At 45.9% G+C, this 24403-nt stretch overlaps 1 protein-coding gene across 7 annotated transcripts; it reads left to right on the top strand.

Annotated features, from left to right (window-relative positions):
- The first annotated feature begins 76 nt into the window (after window positions 1–76).
- LOC105683761 (aquaporin-like) lies at window positions 77–23668 on the top strand. 7 transcript variants are annotated; one of them, XM_048651819.1, is made up of 6 exons: window positions 3282–3826; window positions 5208–5454; window positions 19556–19743; window positions 20443–20586; window positions 20705–21186; window positions 21280–23668. In XM_048651819.1, the coding sequence occupies exons 2-5, from the start codon at window positions 5292–5294 to the stop codon at window positions 21173–21175; spliced, it is 966 nt and encodes a 321-aa protein (XP_048507776.1). In that variant the 5' UTR covers window positions 3282–3826; window positions 5208–5291; the 3' UTR covers window positions 21176–21186; window positions 21280–23668. The 7 variants fall into 7 exon arrangements, with proteins under 7 accessions (XP_020706672.1, XP_048507776.1, XP_048507767.1 ...); XM_048651824.1 differs by having other exon boundaries at window positions 3382–3826; window positions 20705–21163; XM_020851013.2 differs by lacking the exon at window positions 3282–3826 and adding an exon at window positions 77–254 and having other exon boundaries at window positions 20705–23668.
- The last annotated feature ends 735 nt before the right edge of the window (window positions 23669–24403 follow it).

Raw genomic sequence — 24403 nt, 5'->3', positions numbered from 1 at the left:
CCGTGCGCAAGAGTTTAGAATTCGCCTCTTCGAGTTACCGTCACGGACAGTCGCCGGTCCGCCAATCCCTCTGCCAGTGCGAGATTACTTCCGGCAATCAAAATTCTCGGAATCCCCTATAGCCTTCGGTGGCAGATTGGCAATTTGCGATAATGGTGGATGTCCAGTGTGGTCAGTGGTGAGTGCAGGTCAACGCTCAATGGCGATATGTAACCGGCGAATAAATATGTGAGGAGGATACGGACGATGAAAAGGTATGATTGTTAACATCGGTCAATTTGCAATTGTGTGTTGTGTTTCGATCCCGCTGAGAATCGAGCTACCGTCCCGAGGGATAATTGGCTGACGAAAATGAAGCAGACGCTAAATTAATACGTCAATTCGCACCGGGGTCAAGTCGTAGAAAATTACAACACACGCGTACAGCGAACGATGATCCGTTTATTATTTGTAAAACCGGAAGATCCGAAATTCCTTGTTTGCAGGAAGAGTGAAAATTTCCGGGTCTTTTCCACGCAGAGACGTTACGACGAATTTATATCGACATATCGGAATACGAATAATATGACCATGCTATGGATTGTCGCTTCCGGTTCTAATCGAACTCCGATTGCCTCCGCGTCCGCCGTGGTTCGAGGTGAGGTGTCGACGATCGTCAATGACAACATAGAAAATTCCCGCCACGTTTCGGACGGACTGAAACAAACGCGTCATCGACCTTTTTTGGCGTCTTTCGCGCTTTTGGCGAGACGCCAGTCAACAAAAAACGGAATTTGAATCATCGCTAGGAATTAACGTACAATGAGAGCATTTGACTAGTACTGCAAACGAATAACTATTTGCAGAGCGGAAGTTTCGGCGTAATAAGAGGATTGAGCAAAGGAGAGAACCAGAGGGCTGACGACCGACATTTTTTCAGTCGGATATCGCGTAGCGATGAGGTCGGATCGTATATGGAAATGAAGTGGAAGTCGCAGAATTTGTATTTTGCTGTAAGGAGGGGGTAACTGAGTGTGGAAATTCTTAAGTCATCGTCAAAGGTTTCCTCCTGGATTATTTGCGGTCGAACGTAGTTATCAACTCGTGTTTTAAAACTGTTAGGCAACATGCAGCTGCGGTTACGCTCGATTCAGACTCCCGCGTTCCTCGCCTCTTCTCCCGTGGGAGTTCTTCCTCCGGCAATCTTATCTAATCGCCGTTTCAATCTTACGGTCGTAATCCGCCCCTTGAAATCCCGGAAACGATATCCGCGAAGGATAACAATTAGATATTTGTTGATACGTAACGTCATGACCGCGTAGAGCGATGACTTTTCACCGTTAGATTCCTGACAATTTTTTTTGTCTCGCGAGAAATACGAAAATTATGTAAAAAAAAAATAATACCGTCGTACGACTCGGAAATTCCGGTAGTCGTTCGAGCCGACTTCCGGATGAGAATCCTAATTTTGTTCCCGGCGAACGGCGCGCATCAATAATAACCGTCAAGAATCGATGACTCGTTTAGTCGCCGCGTAAACACACACATCGTACACGGATCCCGCTGGTCCGTCTGCGGCACGACTACTCGACATAATCGTACTTGAAAATCATAACCCGCGATTCGAGGCCGCAGGTCGTACGTGGAGCGTCAAGTGACGAATCAGTATGCCAACAGGTTGCTTCGTGTAATATACGTTTTACCGAATAGGTCGTATACTTATCATACATAAAACATGGCTACGGGTGTACTTTGGAAAAATTTTATCGCCATGATCGGCTGAGCGCTGTTTGATCGCTCGTATTAGGTATGATTGATTTCGAACTGTTCGCCCGTAGCGGCTTAAGTTTCAGCGAGCGCGGGGAGCGGACATTTTTTCGGTTGATCCGATTCAGCCCTCTTCGAATTCCTCATCTCCTTATTTATCAATCGACGAAACGTTACGACTCGGCGTTGCGTGCAACGATCAGTGACGATGCGAGGAAGTTTTTGACGAATCGCGCTAATCGTTGATTCTGTACGGTGATTTGCGAATTCCCCATCCAGTCATCCCTCTTTCATTTTCAGACATGCGTAACACTATAGTGATTCGTCTTTGGGCTGCGCAACTCTTCGCTTTCGTTTTAGGAGGATAATTCATAAAAATGGTGAAAACGAACAAACCGTCTAGGTAATACCGGAATACACTCTGTTGCGATTATCTGCACCATGCTCGTGTTTGCAATTTTTCCAACGGAATATTACGCGCTCGTATCTTTCTCCCTCCGCGATGCTATGTGCGTTATCTTATTGAGGCGGTAATTTTTCATAGATTATTAATTCTGTCAGGGATCGATCGTAAATCATGAACAAAGAAGCTGATCCACCGTCAATTCGCACGATAAAATCCCGATTCTTCTCGTGGAAAGATCCACGTCCCATCGGTCGATTCTGCTTCGATTGATTCGCGCCATGGAATAAGTGCGTCAGTTTTCTGTAAAAACTATAGCTCCCTGACACGAAACGATCTTGGACATTCCAATAATCGTACGTCAAAAAATGAATTCAGGGAATAATTATACATGTATAATTGTGGCCTGGCGGCCATGACTTTCATACCACCGTTGTAGCAATTAGTACACGACAATAGAGTTATCTGGGATAACCGATCGAAGTCAAGACGCGTTATATAAATATCACATGTATATCGAAAGTAAAATGACGCGTGCGCAAGCCGATGGCGTTACCCTCGAAAATGGGAATACGTAGATTATCATTATTTACCCTGAACCGTGAACGGCTGGCGTTCGAGCAGTCAATTTCAACTTTGATCTCAATCTGAAGGCCTTGTTTGATTCCACGGGTCAAGCATCGGTTTACGCGTCACGGTATAGAATCAACGAAGTGCGGTGTCACACGTAGTTCCTAAAATTTTTGTCCTTATGCAGGCATTGCATATTGCACACTCCGATCTGTTCGCCTGTAATATACACGTTCACAAAATAAACGTTATTATCACTGCCAAACGATTATTGACATTTTTTCGAAAATCATTTCTGACTCTGGTTCATTTAATCTGTACGGGTTGTCACCCCGCTTTGTCCGGTAAGGCAAGTTCCTCCCTCAAAGCAAATTTCGTTCGAAGCTCGCCCTACGCTAGTCGTTCGCTCGGTCCTTTTATTGCCAAATTCATCCTTGTTTTAATCTAGTGTCCGTCATAATCGTAGGAGGCATCGATCCCGCGTCCGATGGAGCGAAGTTTCGGAAGACGGTTGGCGGGTCAGGGTTGCCCTTTCCGGATGATGCGGTCCCCTCACCCGGGGATTCCCCGTGTCGGTCGACCTCGTGGCCCACCGCGCATGTCACCTTGAAAATTTTCATCTCGTTGGGGTGGGTCGGCTGCACCAGATTCCCAGCTGCCTCGGCTACGCGGATTATAACGTTCTCGCTCGCAATCAGTCAACAACGGATCGGCGGGTGTCGTTGGCCCAGTTATGCAGTTGCCACTCTCGGCCTGGATGGATTTCGACGAGATATTTTCAAGCCGGTTAATCGCTATGCTTCGGGAATCCATCGTGGAACGTGCGGGAGGGTACTCGGTAACGTTATACCCGGTGGAACGAGAAGTGTCCGAAATCAAGTAACGGTGAAACTGAGAGGAATATAATGATCTTGAACGATCACGTATCGTTTCCTTCGGTGTTTTCTTCGCATATCCAGAGCAAATAGGGTCGACTTCGGGGGTGGATAGGCCGCCTGGCCACAGGCGAATTCGGAGCTTGCACGGGATGCTGCGAGTGCGTTGCAGAAATCAATGAGGAGCTTTCGACTGCAGGGATATTATTTGTTACGCGGTGTACGACGTACGGTACGTATTTCCGTAAACGGTTCCTTCTCCGTTGTGAGAAAATGTGTTCGCGCGTAACGTCGTTGGCGTAGAAGTTATCGTTTCACGGTATCGATGAAATTATGTGACGCGACGCACGTAGGGACGTAGCGCCGCTCGTTTCATAGGTCTGAAATAATAGAAAACGAACGATGTATTTTGTGGGTAAATTTTTTGTCATTCAATTATTCAGCTCAGCGTGAATCGGAGCTTCGGGGCCGTCGCGAAATAAACACGACATCATGCACCGTTGTTACCATTATACTCGTCCGGGTTCTCACGGCTCCCAGCGTCGACCCGGAGGTGCAGGTGACAAAATGCCGTCTAATGCTTGACCCTCGCCGCACTCCGTCGCCTCGCCGATCGCGTCCCGACGTTGACGTCGGCGTTTTCGCTTTTTCGCAGCGAAACCGAACGGCGAGCGATTTTTCGATTTTCCTCCGCCGATCTCGACGACCGGTTCGTTACCGTTGACCGTGAGAATCCGATCGAGGAGTGTGAATTCACGCCGCTGGCGACCGATGAGGATAATCGGAGGATAGCGGAGACCGGTGATTCCGCGAATCGGTTTCCTGCCGATTTTATTTCGTTTAGCGCCTGCGACGAGATGGTATCGAGGAAAAAGTCAGAGGCAGTGCGTTCGCAAACGGCATGCGGCCACCGCGACCCACCTTCTTACCCACCTAAGCTATCCGGACACTCTGTGCGGACGGAACATATCCTACATATAACGCAGTGGCGCTCGGCGAGAGCGACCAGTCTTACTGAAACCACGGCACCGGACAAATAGTTTATCGAGGGGGGCAGATACACAATACTTTACATACGACACGGTGACATACGCGTTTCCACCCGTAAGCAGCAGCAGAGACATTCGATTCGCATTCGACAGTGCGTAGGGAAACCGAGAGCTGTTAAAAGAGACGGGGGGGTACCAAGAAAGCTCGGCGGTGACAATCGCGACGACTCGTCGACTCTCTTGAAATTACCGGTGTGAATAGCGCGGTAAACAGACGATAAGATCTTTTACGAGATCCAAGTTTGCAGTGAAGATCGGGACCTGGTATAAGCAAACATCATTTCGATCATCGAGGAACCGCTAAGCCCTGCAGCCGAATAATTAGATTAACTCCGGTCGTAAAAGTTGATACCCAACGTCGAATTGAGCCGAACGTTGAACTGCGTTTTATAAAAAAGTAAATAATTAAATCTACAAGGTCGCGACTATGAGCGCCATTTATAACCACCAGATTTCCGGGGGAATAATTTCATTTATAGCTGTGGTTTCTTAGCTTCGGGAATACTTTCCTCGTGAAATTTTTATCTTTTCTCTCACTCTGTAGTAATGTGCGAAAAATTTCAGCCGTCCTAGAACGCTTCGGCAACAGAAGGACGTACCAAGTGGTACCCGCACGTTCAGCGATCGTCGCTCACCGAGGTAATAATTATGGCGGCAACCGGGATTTCGATAATCTCACCGAGCACCCTAACAGACGTGGCAGCGACCTCGAGGAGCAGCAAGTCCAGCAACGGGATACCGACGAGCATATCGTTGCAGGCGGAAAACAAAGTTCACGCCGAAGAGGAGTCCCTCAAAGGAAAATCTAACTGTAAGTAACCATCGGCCACGCCGTTCCTAACTCCTGTAAATCCGACGAGAAATCTCCGAGTGAATGCATCTGCATGAGCGAAAATTTCGTGGCTCCGACCCCTCGCTAATTACCATACATTGCAACGATAAGATACCCTCTACTTTTGATTCCGATTTTAACGAGGTACGCGATACCGGGACCAATTTCGCGTCCCCCGCGTACCGATGACAGTGATACACTATCGCTTCGCGCGAAATAAACGAACGTACGCCGTACGCCGGCATCGAAATGCTTCCGGCTGCGAGAGAGCAAATTGGTCCTTGGACTTTTCATCAACTCGCATGATTGCGGTGCTGCAAATATGACGGAACCGGTCCACCGAGAAATCGGTGGCAATTGAGAGGACGCGTAAACCTTGAATTCGGGAGGAACGATGATATCGATGCAGGGCATCTTTTTCGTCCAAATTAACGCACAGCTTGTACCCTTTTTCGAATCAGCGTGACGGTTGGCAAAATGACTTTTCGATTCCGTTGATTCTTTTGCCTTCTGTTTTCCATCAGCTCTCCGGTGAGAAACAATCGAGATAAAAAATTGAAACTTTTTCTTCGAGTGTTTCGCGTAACGAATAGCGATTGGCAGAGGTGTCTTCCTTCGCATTTGGCGCCTTCGCTATTGACAGCTCGATCTCGCTTGTTTTTACAAAATTTCTAATGTTTACCGCATCGGTCGCCCTGTTCACTATACGGATTGTTAAGTTCAAGATTGAGGCTGGAATCGCGACTCCTCGATAATAACGTCTACCTACCCTAAATGGGAACGTCACCGCGGCTCATCGACCTGCGACCATTTCTCTTCGCGGAAAAGAAAGTGCAGTCCACAGACCGATGGCTGCAACAACAACCTTACACGCGATGCGTACCCGCTCCGCTGCAGTTGCCTTCGTTGCATTTTATTATTCCGCGCGCGTCGTAGGCACCCGTGCTGCTTCACGCTAATGAAATTAGATGGTAATTAGACAGGCCGCTCTCGATAATTCTTACGCTTTGACGATACCGTAATTATACATGTAACCTGATCTGAAATCCACGCACCTCATCTTCACCGATTTTCATTCACGGAACTCGTAGTTTTTCATCGGTCAGTCATAAGTGGAACCGAAACTTTCGATCGATTTTGCTGTTTTTTTTTTTTCTCGACGAAGCCGACAGAAAATGATGCAAATCCGTCGTAGTTCGGTATCGTCGACTGGCATAGGGTTAATAAGGAACGTCGCCAGCGAGGTATTTCTCGAAGCGAGCGGTCGGGTAGCGGAATTTTACCAGCATTCAATTATCTCGTGATACTTTCTTGGTATCATTATTGCGTGTACGCTTCGTTTGCCGTGGAAGTGGCGGGAAATGATTTACTGGATCTTCTTAGATCGTTATCGTTATAATTCGGATCATCCATCTAGATTTTCGTATCGCCGCGCACTTAATTAGGAGCTTTTCGTTAGGGATTATGCACTTTAATTGTTATTGCCGCGATAGAAGCCATGGACAAACGCGATCGGAGGGAGAACGTCGATGCGCGCACACGTATAGATCCGTAAAACGTTTACGGTAATCCCGTCCTCTGCCCCCCTCAGCCCCCCCGCCTCTCTCTAATGCGAATAAACGTAGCTACAGGTAGAAAAGAGTTGGGCGCGCGATGCGCTTCGCGGTGGGAGCGAACGAGCAGGAAATGATGGAAATTGTGAATTCATCGTATGTGTATATCTCGCTGTTCTTTCAAGGCCCATCGGTTTCACGATAGCGAATTTTTCGATTCCACAGACGCCGGATCGTAGCTAGACGCTCATCTCGTTATCTCGTATATAGTGGCCGGTTGTTCGTGGTATAGTCTAGGTATGTTTGCAGGTAGACTGCGTTATGTCGAACCACCGGGTGAATTGGACCGTTTGTTGTAATAACGAATGAGTCGAGCGATGCACTTCCTGTAAAGTGATTTAAATTACCCGATGCACCAGCTCACCTCCGTATCTTTGTGACCGTTGAATTAATGAATGAAATTTCGCAAACAAGCTCGCGGTGATTAGGTATCGTTCGCGCGTTGCAGACAGAATTTACGATTGCGATAGATGTAAACAAAACGAAGTAACGATATTTTTGAAAATGGGATCGGTGGGCGTCACGTCTGATAAGAGCGGACGATTGTACTCCGATGTCGGTAAATCAGTCAAGAATGCATTAATGACGAGACCGTTGTAAATTGCGACTACCTGTCGCTGTTGAAATAAAATTCCACGGCACTGCAGTTGCAGTCGCGATAATAGTTCCTGTATAGTTTTTCGAACAGCGGTGCACACCTGCCTCTTCATTGTCGCCCTGCGATCGCGACGAGTTGGGCAACCGAGGGATAACTTTGCGCGGAACGCGGATGAAACTGTTTCGACGGGTTCATTATTTCATTACGTCTTCTATTTGTCTCTCCTTTTCACTACGAAACTATACCGACGTACAGCGATAATCCGTCATTATGTAACCCGGTGTAGTAATTCCGTCTATACTGGCTCGAAGTCGGCGTATGTGACATCGAGCGCATGACATGTCTGGCTGGTACTTGTACGTAAATCCGTTGCACGCATACTTGAACAATCGGCGTAATCATATCCGGTATTTGCGATAATGCAATACTTGGCGCGAGACACTACCGCTACGTATCTTACCGCCCAGTTTTGTACGATTGACATTCAAACTTCGATATCCTTGTTTCCGAAACTGGCCCACCTTCCTTGTAATCGTCCATCGGCATTACGTCGAGTGAGGATATTCCGAAACCTAGAAATTTCGAGTCTTACGTGCAAGGAAGTTTCGGAATCCGGAAGGAAATAAAAATGAAGTCGACTGTTTACGACGAAGGAAAAAATGAAACGGATTCGTCGAACTTTATTTCGCAAATACTGCCGGCGAACGAATTTTCAGAGTTCGGACAGTTCGTATGAAACCTGGAACTCGTACGTGGTACAGGAAAGTACGCGTACGTAATGCTGATACTCCGATAGCAATATCCTACGTGACTGATCGGGAAAACTTCTTCACATATCCTCGGTAGCCGCAATCGCGCATCGGGTTGGGCAAAATTCATGTCGTCGCGGCGATGGTCACGGTCACGGTCTTAGCTACGATCTCTGTCGTTTTGCAAATACACGGTGTAGGTATATCCGTTGGGAAATGTATAGTACGTGTATCGATCAAACGAACGAAGATTAACATCGGTCACGAACTCCGTATTACGTCGAGGAATAAAATCTTTTCCGCTTCCCGTCAACGGCCCGTTCCCACCACTCCCCATCAATTCGTACAGATATTTCGATTCGCGATCGATTACCGCGCGGGCATAAAACGAGGATGAGAATCGGCGATTAGCGAATCGCAAAATAAAACCAGTATAACTCGTGTCCTGTTCGTCGGCCACTACTGACGTGTGTTCGCGGTTGTTTATAGCATGCTCAACTTGACCTAGTGCCGCGATTTGCCCACGCTTCTCACCTCCACCGCCGTCCGTCTACTCGGCTTTGGCTCCATTTTCTGCTCGGCCCAAAAATCCGCTTCGCTCCACCTAGAGGTTATTCTCTTTTTCGCGACCCGATCGTGCATGCGTGACCCAGAGGCCTAAAAACCGAATGAATTCGACGTCGATACGCGCGATCGTCGGCGGACCCAGAGCAGATTATTTCTCACTCGAGCTTACGGAACGCTAGCGCCGTATCTAATCACTGGATTCCAGTTGCAACAATTTTGTAGCTTATTACAGCTTCATTTTAATATCACAGTTACACTCGCTACCGACTATATTTTCCGAGAACAATACGCTGTCAACAATCTCTTTGGTTTTTTTCTTCGTCTCTTTCTATCCGCGACTAAGAACCTCGCGTTACGAACAGTCTCGATGTCAAGGCTGTTGGGTTTTGTTTTTCAAGATTCGCGAGCCGCTCATCATTCGCATTAATGCAACTGATCGCGCCATTACGCCAGTTAAACCGTTAAAATTCGCCCACGCGAATCCTGGACTGGAATAAAACCTAAAACTGTTGCAGGTACATTCGTCCTCTCTTGATATTGTAAATTACGAACACTCGAACGAAATTCAAAATGGTAATAAAATATAACGTCGAAGGAACGACGTCCTTATGACATCGAATCCGATGTGGCCGCGTTATAGATAGATAAGTTTGTCCCCATCGGGTTCGATCGGACCTTTCGTCGCGTACAACTTGGCACAACGTGAGAGCGTTGTGAAACTTGCCACGCTTTCAGCTCACGGGCTATGCAATTGCGGACGTTGCGAGGTTACTACTCCTATATCTCATCGAGTCGCCTTGGCAGTGAATTTCATTTCTGCTCCCGCTGTTACATTCATAGTTTTGCGCGTCAGAATTTTCGTCGCACCTGTCAGGTGGATTCAGCTATTCTTCCGCGTATCGGTGACATTAACGGATTGAGTTAAGAACGGTCGTTTTTCACGTAATCGCGAGCTTTCCCGCTGGACGTGGATGTGCATAGGTATACAGTGAACGTTGTATAACTACCAGCTGGTTGAATAATCGAATAATTGAACAGCATTGCGCATCAACGTAAATACGTCAGTCCGACGAAATCGTTATAGTCTCGTACCTCGCCTGCCACGTCTATATTCCGCGTATATAGAGGAATATGCATAATATAGGGATTACATCGAATATACAAAAGTGGTCGTTGACCCGTCTGAGCAACGCGGAAATTATGAACGCCATTTGCGTCAAGTTCCGCCGCTTGCGTGGTGAATAAATGATTTCTGTACATGTTGCATCGGAAATATGATAATCGTTGAGAAACTCGTAGCAACTGTTAATGCAGAGCTACCGAAGGAAAAAAAAACAAAAAATTAATTAATTGCACACCCGTTATGTATTAACCAGATGCCTGCGAAAATGATAATTTATCACGCTCGTCGTTTCTTTTGATTCGACGCGCATTTACCTGGATTATTAATCACGACTAGAGGTTAAAGGTGACGGGCTGAAAATTGAAAGGAATAAAAAAAAATCTTTCCTGGTCCATCGTACCCACGCGTCACCGGGCTCCGGATAAAAGTGATCGTTCGCTGCGTAGCGATAAGTTGATCGACCGCGACGGCATTTCAAATTCAAAAATTCGCGGCATCGGTTCGAAAATGCCGCGCAGAAAACTGAGCGACCGTTACTTTTCAGTATCGGTACAGAGCCGCACGATCCTCTGCGCGGTAAAATGTGTCCAACCGACGGTTGGTACGAAAAAGATTATACTGCTTTTGCGTTCGTATCATTCATGACAAGACGCGGCGCTAAGGCGGTCTTTCAGCTCTTTTAAGATAAGCAGCTCAATTGATCCGATCGGCGCTGTTTCCTGCCGTCCATTCAAAGATAATTACGACGATCGGATGTTCGAACGCTCGGACAACGTTAGGACTGTCCTGTTTGAATAGCATCTGCAATTTGCAGGAATTTTTTAGAATATTTGAAATATTTCCCCTCAAATTTTTGTTTGACAATTACAATGATGAGGAATAATCATCTACCCATCGTTTTGAATGACTTCAGATCTCTATGATCCGAAATGGGCGAACATCCGTGTCGAGCCTCGTTTGTACCTTGAAATTTGAAAAAATTCCCAGAGATTCGAATACTTCCTACCCTTGAAACGCAACAGACGTCGGTCGTTCAAATTAGTAACTTGAAAAAATCCAACGAAGTTAAAATCGCACCCTCGTTCCGCTGCATTCCGATAGACTTAGACGTCGCGGTTGGTCATATACGTGGCGCGGTGGCATTTTCTGAAGCAACAACACTGAACAAATATACCTGCACCCGCAACTCCTCATTGGTCGAATATATCCGTAGGATCGTGGACAGGTGTGTCCGTGGCATTAAAATTGAGTGAGGCGATCACAATGTAGAAATGAGAGTAATTCGTCAGTGTTGCATACGCTGGGCGATCAGTTATTTCGAGTCGAATCCAAAGCGTCCGGTCCGCTTACCGCGTTCAGATTTGTCTCCGGATCAGATATGAGTAATACCTGGTACGCGGGTGCCGATAAAGCCATCGTAAGCCTCGATATCTTTTGCATTATCTGTTTGTAATTAAGGTCGCTTCTATATAGTTCACCGAAATTTCGAAATTCTAATTTCACCATGCGCACACATCGGACGGCGTTCAAAAGAACGTTGTGCGTCGGTTTCTCCCGCAGTTCATCTTCAAGAGCTCCTGTCATTTATCGGTATACGAATGTCTAGAAACTGAAGAATATACCTGACAGAGATACCTCCTCCGTACAGATCGGGAAGAAGTTGGCGAACTTTGTCGCGTTTCTCATTCGATCGAGCTGCGAACTCGCTGCCGAAGCTGTAAAACCGCTGAAACGAACCGCCATGCAAGGTGAGGAACTAATTTCGTCGTCATAGAAAAATTCGTCTATAGTCATATGTATGTATACCTCGTACCACTTTACTTCTGACCGAAAATTCGGCAATCGGTCGAATTCAATTTCCGACATAGCGAGAAACGTGTCGCGACAACCAGAAAATCAGTTACATCAACCGCCGTGCATCGTTATCGGATCATTGTTTCATTGCCGAACGATCTTTTCACTCGAAAATCCCATTGCGGCAATTAATTTCATTCTCGAATATCCGATTGGACGCGTTTATTGCGTTTGCGAATGCGTTAGGAAATAAAAAAAAAAAGAAAACAAGATAAAAATTGAAATTAGCAAATATGTATATAAAAGTTTCTGTGTAACAGTGTCACCCAGATTTATCGCCCCGCGTAAATTACGTGTACTCGCGATGGTGTTAATTAGCGTATCGTAAATAATATGCGTACAACAAATTGTCGTAAATTTCCTTCTCCTCGGTATCAGCGTTTTTAAATCGTGGAGTGTGTACGTCTCGAAGACGGTGTGCGATTCTGACTCTGTGAGTGTGACGTACGCGGTGTTCACAAGTTTTAATTACTCGTACGTATGAACCGATGCATACGTGCGAATATGATAGTTATTTATATATGCGAAGTTATTATACCTATGTGGATGAAAGCTGCTTCTCGTATTATTGTAACGATCGTGGCGTAATAATCATGACATTGATGTATTCAGCTGCTACTCACAATCGTCAAACAGACCGACTACAAACCATGTGCGGAATCGAAAATAGCTCGGTTGGTTAATGACGATTTTCTCGCGACTCTACTGATCGATCCGCGAACCGCGCATACGGATCACAGCTTCGCCGGGTTACCGCGGATCATCGGTTATTCCGTTACGGTTCTCACCAGTTTTTACGGATAAAAATGTAACTCGATCGTTTTCCTCACGAGACGATCGGATCGGATCAGATAACATCTGATAAGAGAGAAGCGCTGCTCAGAAACACTCTGACGACGAGTCTATTTGTCGGGTAAAGCATCCCCGTATTGCTCGATTTCTTTTTCAACCTGAAGTGCTGTAATATTCCTGTCTCGATAAACGACGCGTGATTCTCAACAAACGTCGCTCCGATTTACAACTTAATCCCCGTAATTAGATCATCGATGACAATCGGTTGATAACTTTTGCAAAGAAGTGAGGTATTTCTCTTACCAACTGGATTTTCTTCTTGTATTCGTGAAAAATATTGTCAACGTCTCACGTCGACGGCACGACCGTGAGCGCGATGCGCTTATCTGCCCATTAACAATTGAGCGAATAATACGCCTTTATCGCAAATCCGTTAGAAATGCGCGGTAGCTGGTCGTAATGAAAAATCTGCAGCCCGTTTTTCATCCGACTTCTGCAGCGGACGCGGTCGCACCGCAGCTCGCAATCACTCGGTGAGTCTTCTGGATGCTAATTGTGTCACGAGATATTTTCGCGTTATCAACGCGATGGATTCGCGTCGACTCGTGACTCGATAAACTCGTCTCTGTCGGGATTGACGAATAAAAGCGAATCCGCGGGAACGAGGCATCCGAAAAACGGAGAAATCGTACGGAAGAAGGAAGTAATAAAACATGAGCCCCTCGATTCGGACTGGCGTCGGTTGGCCAGCCCCCGAATCTCCTCCTCCTCGGGTTTATTTCGAGACGACGAAACGTGAGGATTTACAGAAGAGTCGACTTTTCGTATTTTTGGCGACTGAAGTAACTTCCTTTTTTGCTTCACACATATAACACGGATTGCAGAAAGTTGAAAAAAGAGAGAGCTCAGCCAAACGGAGCGGCGGTGCCGCTCGGTGCACCTTCACCTTGAGGTTCAACGCACGTTGATTTTGCCCACGTGTTCGGCGTGTTTGGCATGAAGAACGAAAGAGAAGAAAAAAAAAAAAAAAAACCAAGAAAAGGAGTCGGTGTCGTACGTTTCCATGACGTTCGACTTATAAATAAATCCACGCAGTTTGACCTCTGCGCCTGATTTCATTAGCTTGGTGTTCGAATAATCGGCATAGGCTATCGGCGCGTATGTATTCGCTTCGTCACAACATTTATACCAACACAAGGAACGCGGCGGCGATACGAAAAACCAGTTGGATATAATTCTGCCACGAATTCCAGTTATTTCGCAAAGCTGCAAAAAGCCCATGAACCAAGAATAGATCATCGTTCTCAGTTGCCAGACGTAATCTACCACTTCGATCTGCAACTTATTGCAAAAGACCAACTATACCGTCGAGCTGATCGGCTCCACCCCTAACTCCGCAAACTCCAACCCTTCGATTGGCGCGCAACGTTCCATCGTAACTTCGACCAATCGTTCATTTATTCCTATCGACAGAGTTGTGTCTATACGTCAATCGGATGGACATTCCTCCGGTATGTATGTGGCACTTCGTTTCAAAACCATCCAGCGGGGCTAGAATCTCGTAAGCGTCCACTCCGAGTTTTGCATCCATTAGTCTTCAGCCGGTGAAATTCCGCTGACATAAAAATCGGCAAACAGGTTAGCGGCACGTAGGTGTGTTCGTGTGACGGCGTCGATATGCCGAGGGGCACATACGCGCCTTCGAATGATGCCTCGGCCATATCCCCCGCGCTTGCACGCTTGTTGATACGAGGCACGTGAGGTAAACATACGGTTGATCTTGAGCGTAGAGACCGGCTGCCGCGATCGATATGAAATTCGCCGCGATCCGATTGGCCGAAACTGTGGGCGTGAAAGCCAAAAGAAATCGACGTCACGCGCAACCGGTGCTTTGACCTTGGCGTTAGCCGTTGACTCTCCCTCGATTTACCCAGCCCGATTGGATCTCCGATCGCCCGGCAAGGTCGGGCAATCGAAAATTCGAGGCACCGGGAATAACACGCGTAGTGTTCCGAAGAGGAAGATGTCCTTCGCGGAGGAATCGAGGGATTGATCCTTTTCGATGGAAACTTATTCCGGAGGTCCGATCTCGAAACGGACCAGAGGTTTTCCATTGAGCTTTCCGTCGACTCTGAAATATCCGGATCTGGCTAATTTAAGAGAATACGTATTTTGGAATTTTGCCAAGAAAATCTTCTGTCTCCCTCTACGAGGCTCGTGGTTCATTAGTCGCTCCCCTCTCCCCTGCTATGAATTTTCATTGCCGTACTTTTTCTCCCACAAACGTCACAACTCCGCATGGACCGACAGAGGGACTTTAATTCTATTCCGACTGTTCAAAATTTGCATATTTTTGTCAAATTTCAAGTGATATCGGAAAACGAATTTTTTTCGTTTCGCTTGTTTTATTATTCGAATATAGTCTTCGTGAGGTCCTAACTTTTGGTAGAAGTTTCATTAGGTAACGATCAAGCCAAATTAGAATGAAACCGGCTCCGTTTATGCCCTACGGCGCTACGGCATTTGGAAGCTGATTTGGCGTGACACGCACGTACTCATATACACATCGGTATGAAGCCAATTGGGTCAGAATCCGACATTCAAAACATATCGAGTCATGAAATAACATCGACGTTCCCGCGAAATAGAAACGAGAAACACGTAACTAATGTAATTCGCGACCATACTTTCACAAATCATTTTTTAGCAACTACATCGGGTAAGCGGATCGATTACCCATCTGTCCACAAGGGATATTTTCCTCTTTTTCCTCGTCTTTGTCTCTCCGATCCTCGTCAATTCGAATCGACTCGGTGAAGGGTGGACACCAAACTCTGGCCCGGGGCGGAGATGGGAGAAAATCGCCCACGATTCTCGTCGATAAATCATCGCGAATCGGTGGTGAAACGAACGTGTTACGCTCGCACTCCGATACAGTAAAAATGAAAATACGTCGCAGCGACAGATACAGCAAAGTATAATTGGGTGTAGCCGACGATTCGAAATCGATGGTTCTAATCTGTTCCGATTAGACTACTGCCAAGTCGAGTGTCGAGTGCTCGCAATAGCATCGTTACTGAAAAAAAAGGTAGTGGCGCAATCCCGATCCGAACTATCGAGAGTTAGCAGCCGTCCCGATCACCATCAACGAAATTCGCCCCGATTTTCACCCGCCGATATCGGCGCTGGTGGACGTCGAACGAAGACGGATAGAACGGCGAACGGCGCTACGAGTTCCGCATGAACGGCACCCACGTGTTTCAGTTGGCAATGTAAATATAACGTAATCAGGGCCCGATACTCGTCCGCGATGCTCTCTCGTCGACCTGATAATTATGCATTGAAACCCCCATGCGGAGGGACCCGCCAATGTCGGCTTATCGGACGCTGCGCCAGTTATGATAAAAGCATCACCCATCACCCATCACTCGCTCAAAACTGGCAGCGGCAGAATCGTAGCGAGTGACTCGTCGTGGTTGCGAGTAAGCGGGTAGCGCACAGACGGATAGCGAACCGCGAATACGGCGATAGTGGCGAATATAACGAGTTGCAGAAAGCGGAAAGCAAGCGCGCAAATAACGAACGGCCACCGGCGAATAAGCGGCCCCCGCTGCTAAAGATTGTTGTCCGACACATCACCTTAGTCTACAGTCGGATACATTCGTTCCCCGCTACATATTCGAAACGGAGCGGACCATTCCATAAGAGAAGCATGTCTCGCAGAAGCTCTCCGGAAGGTAAATACCCACCAATGTTTATCAACCATTATCATTACTCGCACACGCACACGCACTCTCTCTCTCTCTCTCTCTATTTTCACGGTATTCGAACACCATCACCAAGTAAAAGCACGTGGCGTACCGTACGCGGGTGCATCTCCGAGGCGAATGTCCTTAAATTCAACTTATATACCGCGTGAAAATACCGGATGTGCTTAACAACTTCCACGAATCGACGTTTCCGGTATTTGGGAAAAAATCGTTACACTCGCCGTCGTCGATATTCGCGTAGTTTCATTACCCGCTAATTTTTTTTTTTTTCGTCTACTTTTCATCCTACCGAGCTGCGCAGGAAATTCTAGTTCAAGGTTCCGAATTCGCATGACGCTTCGGTCCGCGCTGTAAACACCAGGACAGCGGGTAAGAGGCAACCGTCGACTAATGTCGGAATTTTTGGCACATGCGCGTACGTAGATATTAAAAATAGAAACACGCTTCTGGCGAACATGGAGACAATTGCGAACTACGATAGAACGGCTACCCTCGATATCCGAGATCCGAACGATCCGTACCCCACCGGAATTCCGCGGAAGACGATCGACGATTTCCAAATTATTGGGAAGATTGCTAGCGAATTTCGATCGCGTCGCCACGCGTCTCGAAGATCGGTTGGCCGCTCCGTTTCGATATTCGGACTCGGCGAGGCGAGGGAAAAATACCGTGGAAGTTATTTCCGGTAATCGAATCGGGCTTTTATCGGAGCAAGAGGGAAGAGAGCGGTGCAATATTATCTTCTAATTGTTTTCTCGGCAACTAACGACGACGACCACGACCACGACGAGCTCCGCTCTTGCTGCAGGTGGCTCGCAACCGAATGCTTACAATAACGATGATAATAAAGACGACAACAACAACAACGAGAATAATGATACCAATAAGTGTAATCGAAATCGCTACAGCAACTCATACATCTGCACCGGACTGTACGTAACGCGTTCGCTGTATAACAGCGGCTGCATCAACTGTTCGCGCAAAAATAGTCATCAACGATTAAAAGATAATTCAACGATTATTATGCAACACGCTCTACGTAATCGACATTCGCAATTTTTTCGTTCCCTCGAGTGAAGAGTATCTGCATGAAAATGGGGACGCGAGCTTCGATCGCCGCGGACGTCGCGTTGGCGTGTACAGCGTAACTCCGAAAGTTTCGGATCTCCGTTTAATCGTTTTTTTCCGTAGAAGGGAGCAGCGCGGAGTCACCTCCTCGTCCATCTTCCGATCGCATAATTACTGCAGCTAATTCGACGACGAATTCGACGATTCGGTCATAAAAACAGAAAACAAAAAAAAAAAAAAAAAAAACGAACGAACGAACTAATCGACGCCCGAAGCCGCGAGATCCGAATGTCTTCCTACTACGTATTAAGGAAGCGTTTCATTCAAATCTGAGAATCGTCGCGATGACGATGGCCCGACCGCGACGCACCGATAAGAAAAATTAGGAACAGGCCGAAATTACGAAGAGTTTGATTTCAGATGCGAATATCGAAGTTGGAATTCGATTTTTCTATTTCTTTACATTTCGAATCCGTACAGCATTAGGAGACACGTTTCGAAGTGGACGTTGCATAAGACACGATACGAGATACCTACGGCGATGGACAGGTGGATGTGCGATATCACGAACACCTGTAACGAAGTGATTTAGAGTGACGCCATTTCTGAAGTATGTGCAGGCTAGACGATTGGATACCCTTTGTCATTTCTCAGGTATACTCGGATACGACGCAACTATAACTTATTCGTACTTCGCTACCCACTTTTATCGATGAAGATTCTGGAAGAATCGCACGTTATCGGTGTAATTTCCTGCCGCATATAAGAGCAACATCGTACGCATCTCGACGAGCCCTCTGTTGTCTCACGGTTTGTTATGGTAACGGAGCGCGATGGTGGTCATCCCCCGGTTAGCCGCACGTGCGATAACATTTCACAACTGATTCCGCAGGTGTGAAAATGCAATTGCGTATTTAGTCTACTTTATCATTCCATTTATATACGCCTCGCTGCTCAGGCTTGACGTACAATGTTTCGTTCTTCGTTTCTCGTGTCTGTCGAACGTATATGTATACACGTATAATGTATCAAACGTGCCCGGATCCGTATAAATGAAAGTCTCTTTGGATCGGAGAATTCTTTGACGCCACCAGAAACTACGTCACTCGCTGCGGTAGTTCGAACATACCTAATACGATCGACGTTATTCCGTCCGTTCGTTTATCTGTTCCTCTCATTATCTACTCGTTCAGATTATACGTATGCATACGTCAACGAACTTTGACCCGCGTGATAGCGAAATGAATTCGATATCGCAATGATACTCGACCGCGAGTAAGATTCACCGTTACAAAAAACTATCTGGAAACTGCGCGTTTCCGTGTCTATACCTAAATTATACTTCGGTCATTCCCGGGTGACCCTTCGATTTCGATGAGTAATATTTTGGTATTCGTACACAGCTGTGGGTCTACGACGCACAGTCGAGACGAATGAATGTGCTCGGTCTACGCGTGCGGCCGTACTGCGCCCGTTCGACGTTCCGTACCGGGAAAGATTTGTTCACTTCCGTGGAGTCTTCCTACCGAACGACGATTTGTTTTTTTTGTTTTTTCGGAGCATGTAGCAGTTTTAGGTGTACCGGCGACGTCGGAGGTTGACTCAATTGTTGTTTGTGGATTACCTACACCTACGGCGGTAGATCGGTTGCAGCGATGCGTGTGACGGGAACTCGTCAAGGAGATCTATTTTTCCACAAGGCGATGTCGATTATCCGTTTCTTTCGAATCGTTGCAACTGAAACATCGCGCATTTCGCGTCTCGCCGATCCGCGCGCACTTCGAACTGTATAATTAGTGACGATTATACCGTGCAGCGATCGCCTATTACGATTACGTCGATCGGAGAAATCGAGGATAACTCGTGCGAACGATAACGAGCGCTCAAGTTTTATTTTCTCAAGAATAAGTGTGGAATGCATCTGATTTTGAAAATTGTCTTTCCAGGGTTCAGACAGCTGATAAAGGACGAGGCGCCGTGGGGAGAAACCCTTCTGACCGGACTCGCCGAGCTCGTCGGAACTGCGATTTTGGTATTCATCGGTTGCATGGGATGCGTGGGCTCCCTCGCCGACCCTCCGTCCCAGCTGCAAATCTCTCTGACGTTCGGATTCGCGGTGACATGCGTTATACAAGTAAGAATAACCCGAGTCTTGTCGGAATTGTCTCTGCGGCGTTAACGTCGAATAAATATTTTAGGAGACGCTCGAGCGCGTGTCTTATCCATACGTGTATAACACAATAGGTAGACGAGAACGGGTCTTTAGCTATTCACATGAGTATGCACATATTGTTAGAATTATCATTGTCATGAACATCCGTTCGCGCCATAATTAATTCAATCCAGATCCGAGCCTCCGACGTGTTGACAGCGAAAAAACACTGTCGAGGAGAAAAAAAAAAAAAAAAGGGAGAAACAATAAATCGGCGGTATTATATATCGATGAAAATTCAAACGCAAAAACCAGAGTCGATGTACCGGGGAAAAAATGTAGAAATCGAAAGGGTAATTTCGACGTGTGTATTTCAATGAGTAATTGGAAGGTGGATATACACTGATTTAATTTAAACGTTCGAAATCTGGGTCAAATCAGTCGACGTAACTTCATACGACTCTGACTATATCTCAAGGATTTTATTGACGGGTTATCGTTTCGTGATTCAAGATTAAACACTCGAGAGAAGATTGTTAGCAGATTGACGGTTTATCGTTCGCTATAGCCGTACAGCAACGATCGATCGTTGTCTACCGGCTAATGTGTGTACAACGTGTATACTTTATATCAGCTAATGAACACGACAATCAATCGGATTTTTTCAACGTTCGTCCGTAGCTCATCGGACACATCAGCATCGCTCACATCAATCCGGCCGTGACGATCTGCTCGATGATACTCGGCCTCAAGTCCCTTCCCACGGGGGTGATATACATGGTCGGTCAGGTGCTGGGAGCAGTTATCGGCTACGGAATGTTGAAGGTACCGGTAGTTATTTCCACGGATAATGAGAAACGACGTTGCTCTTACCTCTCCAGCCGAGCATCGCTGTTCGTTGATCCGACTTCGTCAGCGTACGTGATGTTCAATATTTCCGCAGGTTGTGACGCCGAGCGACCTTCTCCACGCGGGTGGCGACGGATCGTCGAGCACCTCTTTCTGCATGACGATGGTCTCGACGAAGTTGACGCTCGTACAGGGTCTGCTGACGGAGACCGTGGCGACGGGCATACTGATATTTTTGTGCTGCGCTAGTTGGGATCCCCGCAACGAGAAGAATTCGGATTCCACCGCGCTCAAGTTCGGACTGACCGTCGCGGCTCTGGCGATGGCGGCCACCCCGTACACCGGTTGCAGCATGAATCCGGCGAGATCGTTCGGACCGGCATTGTGGAACAACGAGTGGACGGGGCATTGGGTGTACTGGCTGGGACCCATCGTGGGTTCGGTGATCGTGAGCCTCGCTTACAAGATCCTCTGGTGGCCGAGGAAATCGCTGGAAGAAGAAATTATAGCCGAGGCGGTAGCGCTCAACGCCGTTGAGAGCGAAAAGCCCGAGGTGAGACCGTGATTACGATTCCGGTGAGCTCCGTCATTAATTACGAGCAAATGGGAACCCCGACAGATTCAGGCTAATCGTTCTAATCGTCGACCGTCTCTCTTGAATGGTTTCAGCAAAACTGATTAAGAGATCCTCCGCGTCAGCGTGGATCACAGCGGGCGCGAGGATCAGGGGTTTCCTTTGTCCTCGTCTGACAGCCGTGTAGAAATCTGTTGCTTCACGACCTTAGAAATGAGCTGACAAAATCAGTAATTGACGGTGAAAATGTTGAGGAACGAATCAAAGATGGAATCAGGAGAATTGAGTCGGTTACAGGTCATGGTAAGGCATACTCCTGGTCGGAGCGATAAGGTCAGACCAATCAAATGACGGAGAAACGTCAATCAGACTGATTTTAAATATTTTGTACAAAGTTATGAAGTTTACCGCGGACAAACTGTGACGATGTAGATTTTAGAGAGAACATTCGAAATTGTTAGGAATTGAAAATGGGCTCAATTCGAAAGCTCTCGTCGATCGATGTAATGTGTATAATACCTACGAATCGTGTAAAAATAGTAAGTCGATTGACAGGAGGAGTGCGATGAGCTGAAATGACGCACCGAAGAAGAGTGTGACTATATATTGATTAAAAAGTGAGAAAAAATTGAAACGAATCCGCAGCAATAATTATAATAGAAGTATCCCTGCACTGTCGCCTGATTACTATGCTGAAACCTACCGATCGTGAGACTCGAATTGTATTTAGGTATACTTTTAGGAACGTAACTATACCCTTCGTTATACGTACTGAATCCTATCACGAAAACCCACGTACAGATTTGAAGTTGGAACTCCGGCTTATTTTTCATTTTCCAAATTTTTCGGTATAGTTCCGAGTGCCTTTTGCCGTATCCGCAAGCTTCTTGTAATTATTCGAAAGAGTCCTGCCGTTTTTTCCAAAAAAAAAAAAAAAAAACATCGATCGAATATTATGCAATATGTTCACCGCGTACCTCAATTTAATCGATGAACGCGATGCCTCCTTATTTTCCAAATCACGCTAGGGGGTCTCAACTTCACTTGTTAGATATTGCGATGCGTCATTGATATACTCAATATACCCATGTAACTATTTGCTCGGCGCATACATCGAGTAATGAACGGTTAAGTGAATAGGCAAACTTATCGTTAAATAAATATACCTGCCAATCCTGACTTCTCAATTAACCCGTATAAGTATAGTAGTAGAAGTATGGACGCATGTGTCTTAGGCAAACCATTGTTTTCACCGCATCCGTGGAATGCTAAAAATGTCCAAAAAAGCCTGCGGGTAATGAGGCGCCTTTAAAATGTGATCAAAATATGAAATTCGGCTCCAGGAGCGAAGGTAATTCCAAGCGAGTCGACTCGGCCTTGTGTCGCGCAAATTTTTGCAAAGCTCAAAATGGTTTGAATTTTTGAAAACCTTTGATCGAGTTACACTTCTTTCTCGCTATCTTCGGTACAACTATACCTGCATGGAGTTATCTTGAATGCCCCATTTTGCCCCGACCCATCCACTATAAATATGTATAAGAACAAGCATGGTAAATTTCCGATATTTTATCTATATTATATATTTGTATAAAATGCATACGATGTACGAGGGTGTTTGACGTTGGTGTGCGACGCGAGTATGTGCAATTTTTAACCATTGACGTTATTAGAATTTGATCGTTTTACATATGAATTTCTATAAACATTCTCGCGATGGAATTGAATTATGGAAGGATATTATCGCGGTTATCGATACCTGTATTTAGACACAAATGATGTTCATACCCTACATTCCAACTTCTACGTAAAGGAGAACGGGCCCATATCCGATCCGAATGTATGTCCAACTAACGGTGAAAAAGTCATTGTGCAAAATTGGGGTGAAAAAAAAAAAATCAGGTTCAAGCCTCAACAACGTATCAAATGTTGATACCTTGGTAGCAGTGCTTCAACTGCACAGATATCCTCGAACACAAAGCTCACTCGATAATGTATATTAAGGCATTTTTATACCCCAGGTCCTCGAAAAAATTTGTATAAGAAGACGTGAAAAATTTATGCTTGTATACTTTACGTCATAATACTGGATGATCGTTGCCGTCATTCTTTTTGTTATCATTGTTGTTACCGTTGTTAATTTCATCGTTACTTTTATCATTAGCGTAATGTCCGTCATAATTACTATTGTTATTACTATCATTAACATTGGAGTTGGAGAAAATTTTTGAACATTACCAGACGCACTTCTGCTTCGCACTGAAACCGGTAGACGTATGATGGTGTATGTTGCGGTGTATGTCATCGAAGACGATTGTGCGCGAGCAGGAATTCCAAAAAGTGATTATTAATGTTATTTTCGCACGGCATCTATTAATATTTGTTACCTAGTATTCATATTTTATATATATACGTATAATATGCGGTATACGCTGTATACTTATTATTTTATCATAATAAATATAATATAATTCTTGTTGACCAAAACCGATAATTTTTCTACAATAGCCGTTTCGTCAGCCGATGTCACGGACGGGACACCATTCGCCCTTGGTTTGTGAGAAAATGCATTGAAAAATCGAGAGTCAAGTTATTTATGTTTTGATGAGAACTGCGTAATAATCAGGCTATCGTTGATGCAAATCGAGTGCACAACGGAAGACGACTGATTACAAACAACAGCGAATTCTACGTGGAATGCAGCGCGAGTGGAAACCAATAGGAATCTTTCAAAAAAAAGAGTTATCATTTTTCAAACAAATAACAGCATTGTATGTACGTGAACGCTTCGCCGCATCTTACGTCTTGTTACTTATAGCATGACACAACAATATTCACATAACAATAAATGTGTTGTAGAAATTGCAAATTGCCAGGTGTAATTTGACAATTCAACTTCACGTCGCTTGAGAATTTTTTCATGCGACATTTCCCTCGGGTTTTCTGAGTTTTCTCCTCGCCTTGCGAAATACGAGTGAACAGTTTTTGCGAAATGAGTCCCTCGTACCCTATTTTCTCTGGCGACCATAAGCTGACGTTATCGCTAGCAACTATCGCCATTATTCGACTGATACGATAATTCCGTATATTGATTAGACAAACACGCCGATAAAAAGGACCACCGCAAAATCCAAGCGCGAGGGGCAGGTTTCCTTGACACGTGCAAAATTTTTTTTATCCATGCATCAGTAACACACGTTTCAATTTTCTACCCTCGCCTCT

The sequence above is a fragment of the Athalia rosae genome, chromosome 1 (genome assembly GCF_917208135.1).
Source record: "Athalia rosae chromosome 1, iyAthRosa1.1, whole genome shotgun sequence".
Lineage (NCBI taxonomy): Eukaryota > Metazoa > Arthropoda > Insecta > Hymenoptera > Athaliidae > Athalia > Athalia rosae.
Note: the sequence above shows the minus strand (reverse complement) of the source record. Positions and strands in the feature narration are given on the sequence as shown.

Bases quoted from the DNA above. Each gene is read 5' to 3' on its own strand.
- LOC105683761 (XM_020851013.2), top strand. From the start codon at position 5,292: ATGGCGGCAACCGGGATTTCGATAATCTCACCGAGCACCCTAACAGAC. The intron at 19,744-20,442 runs GTAAGAATAACC...GTTCGTCCGTAG, and splicing joins CGGTGACATGCGTTATACAA to CTCATCGGACACATCAGCAT. The intron at 20,587-20,704 runs GTACCGGTAGTT...ATATTTCCGCAG, and splicing joins TCGGCTACGGAATGTTGAAG to GTTGTGACGCCGAGCGACCT.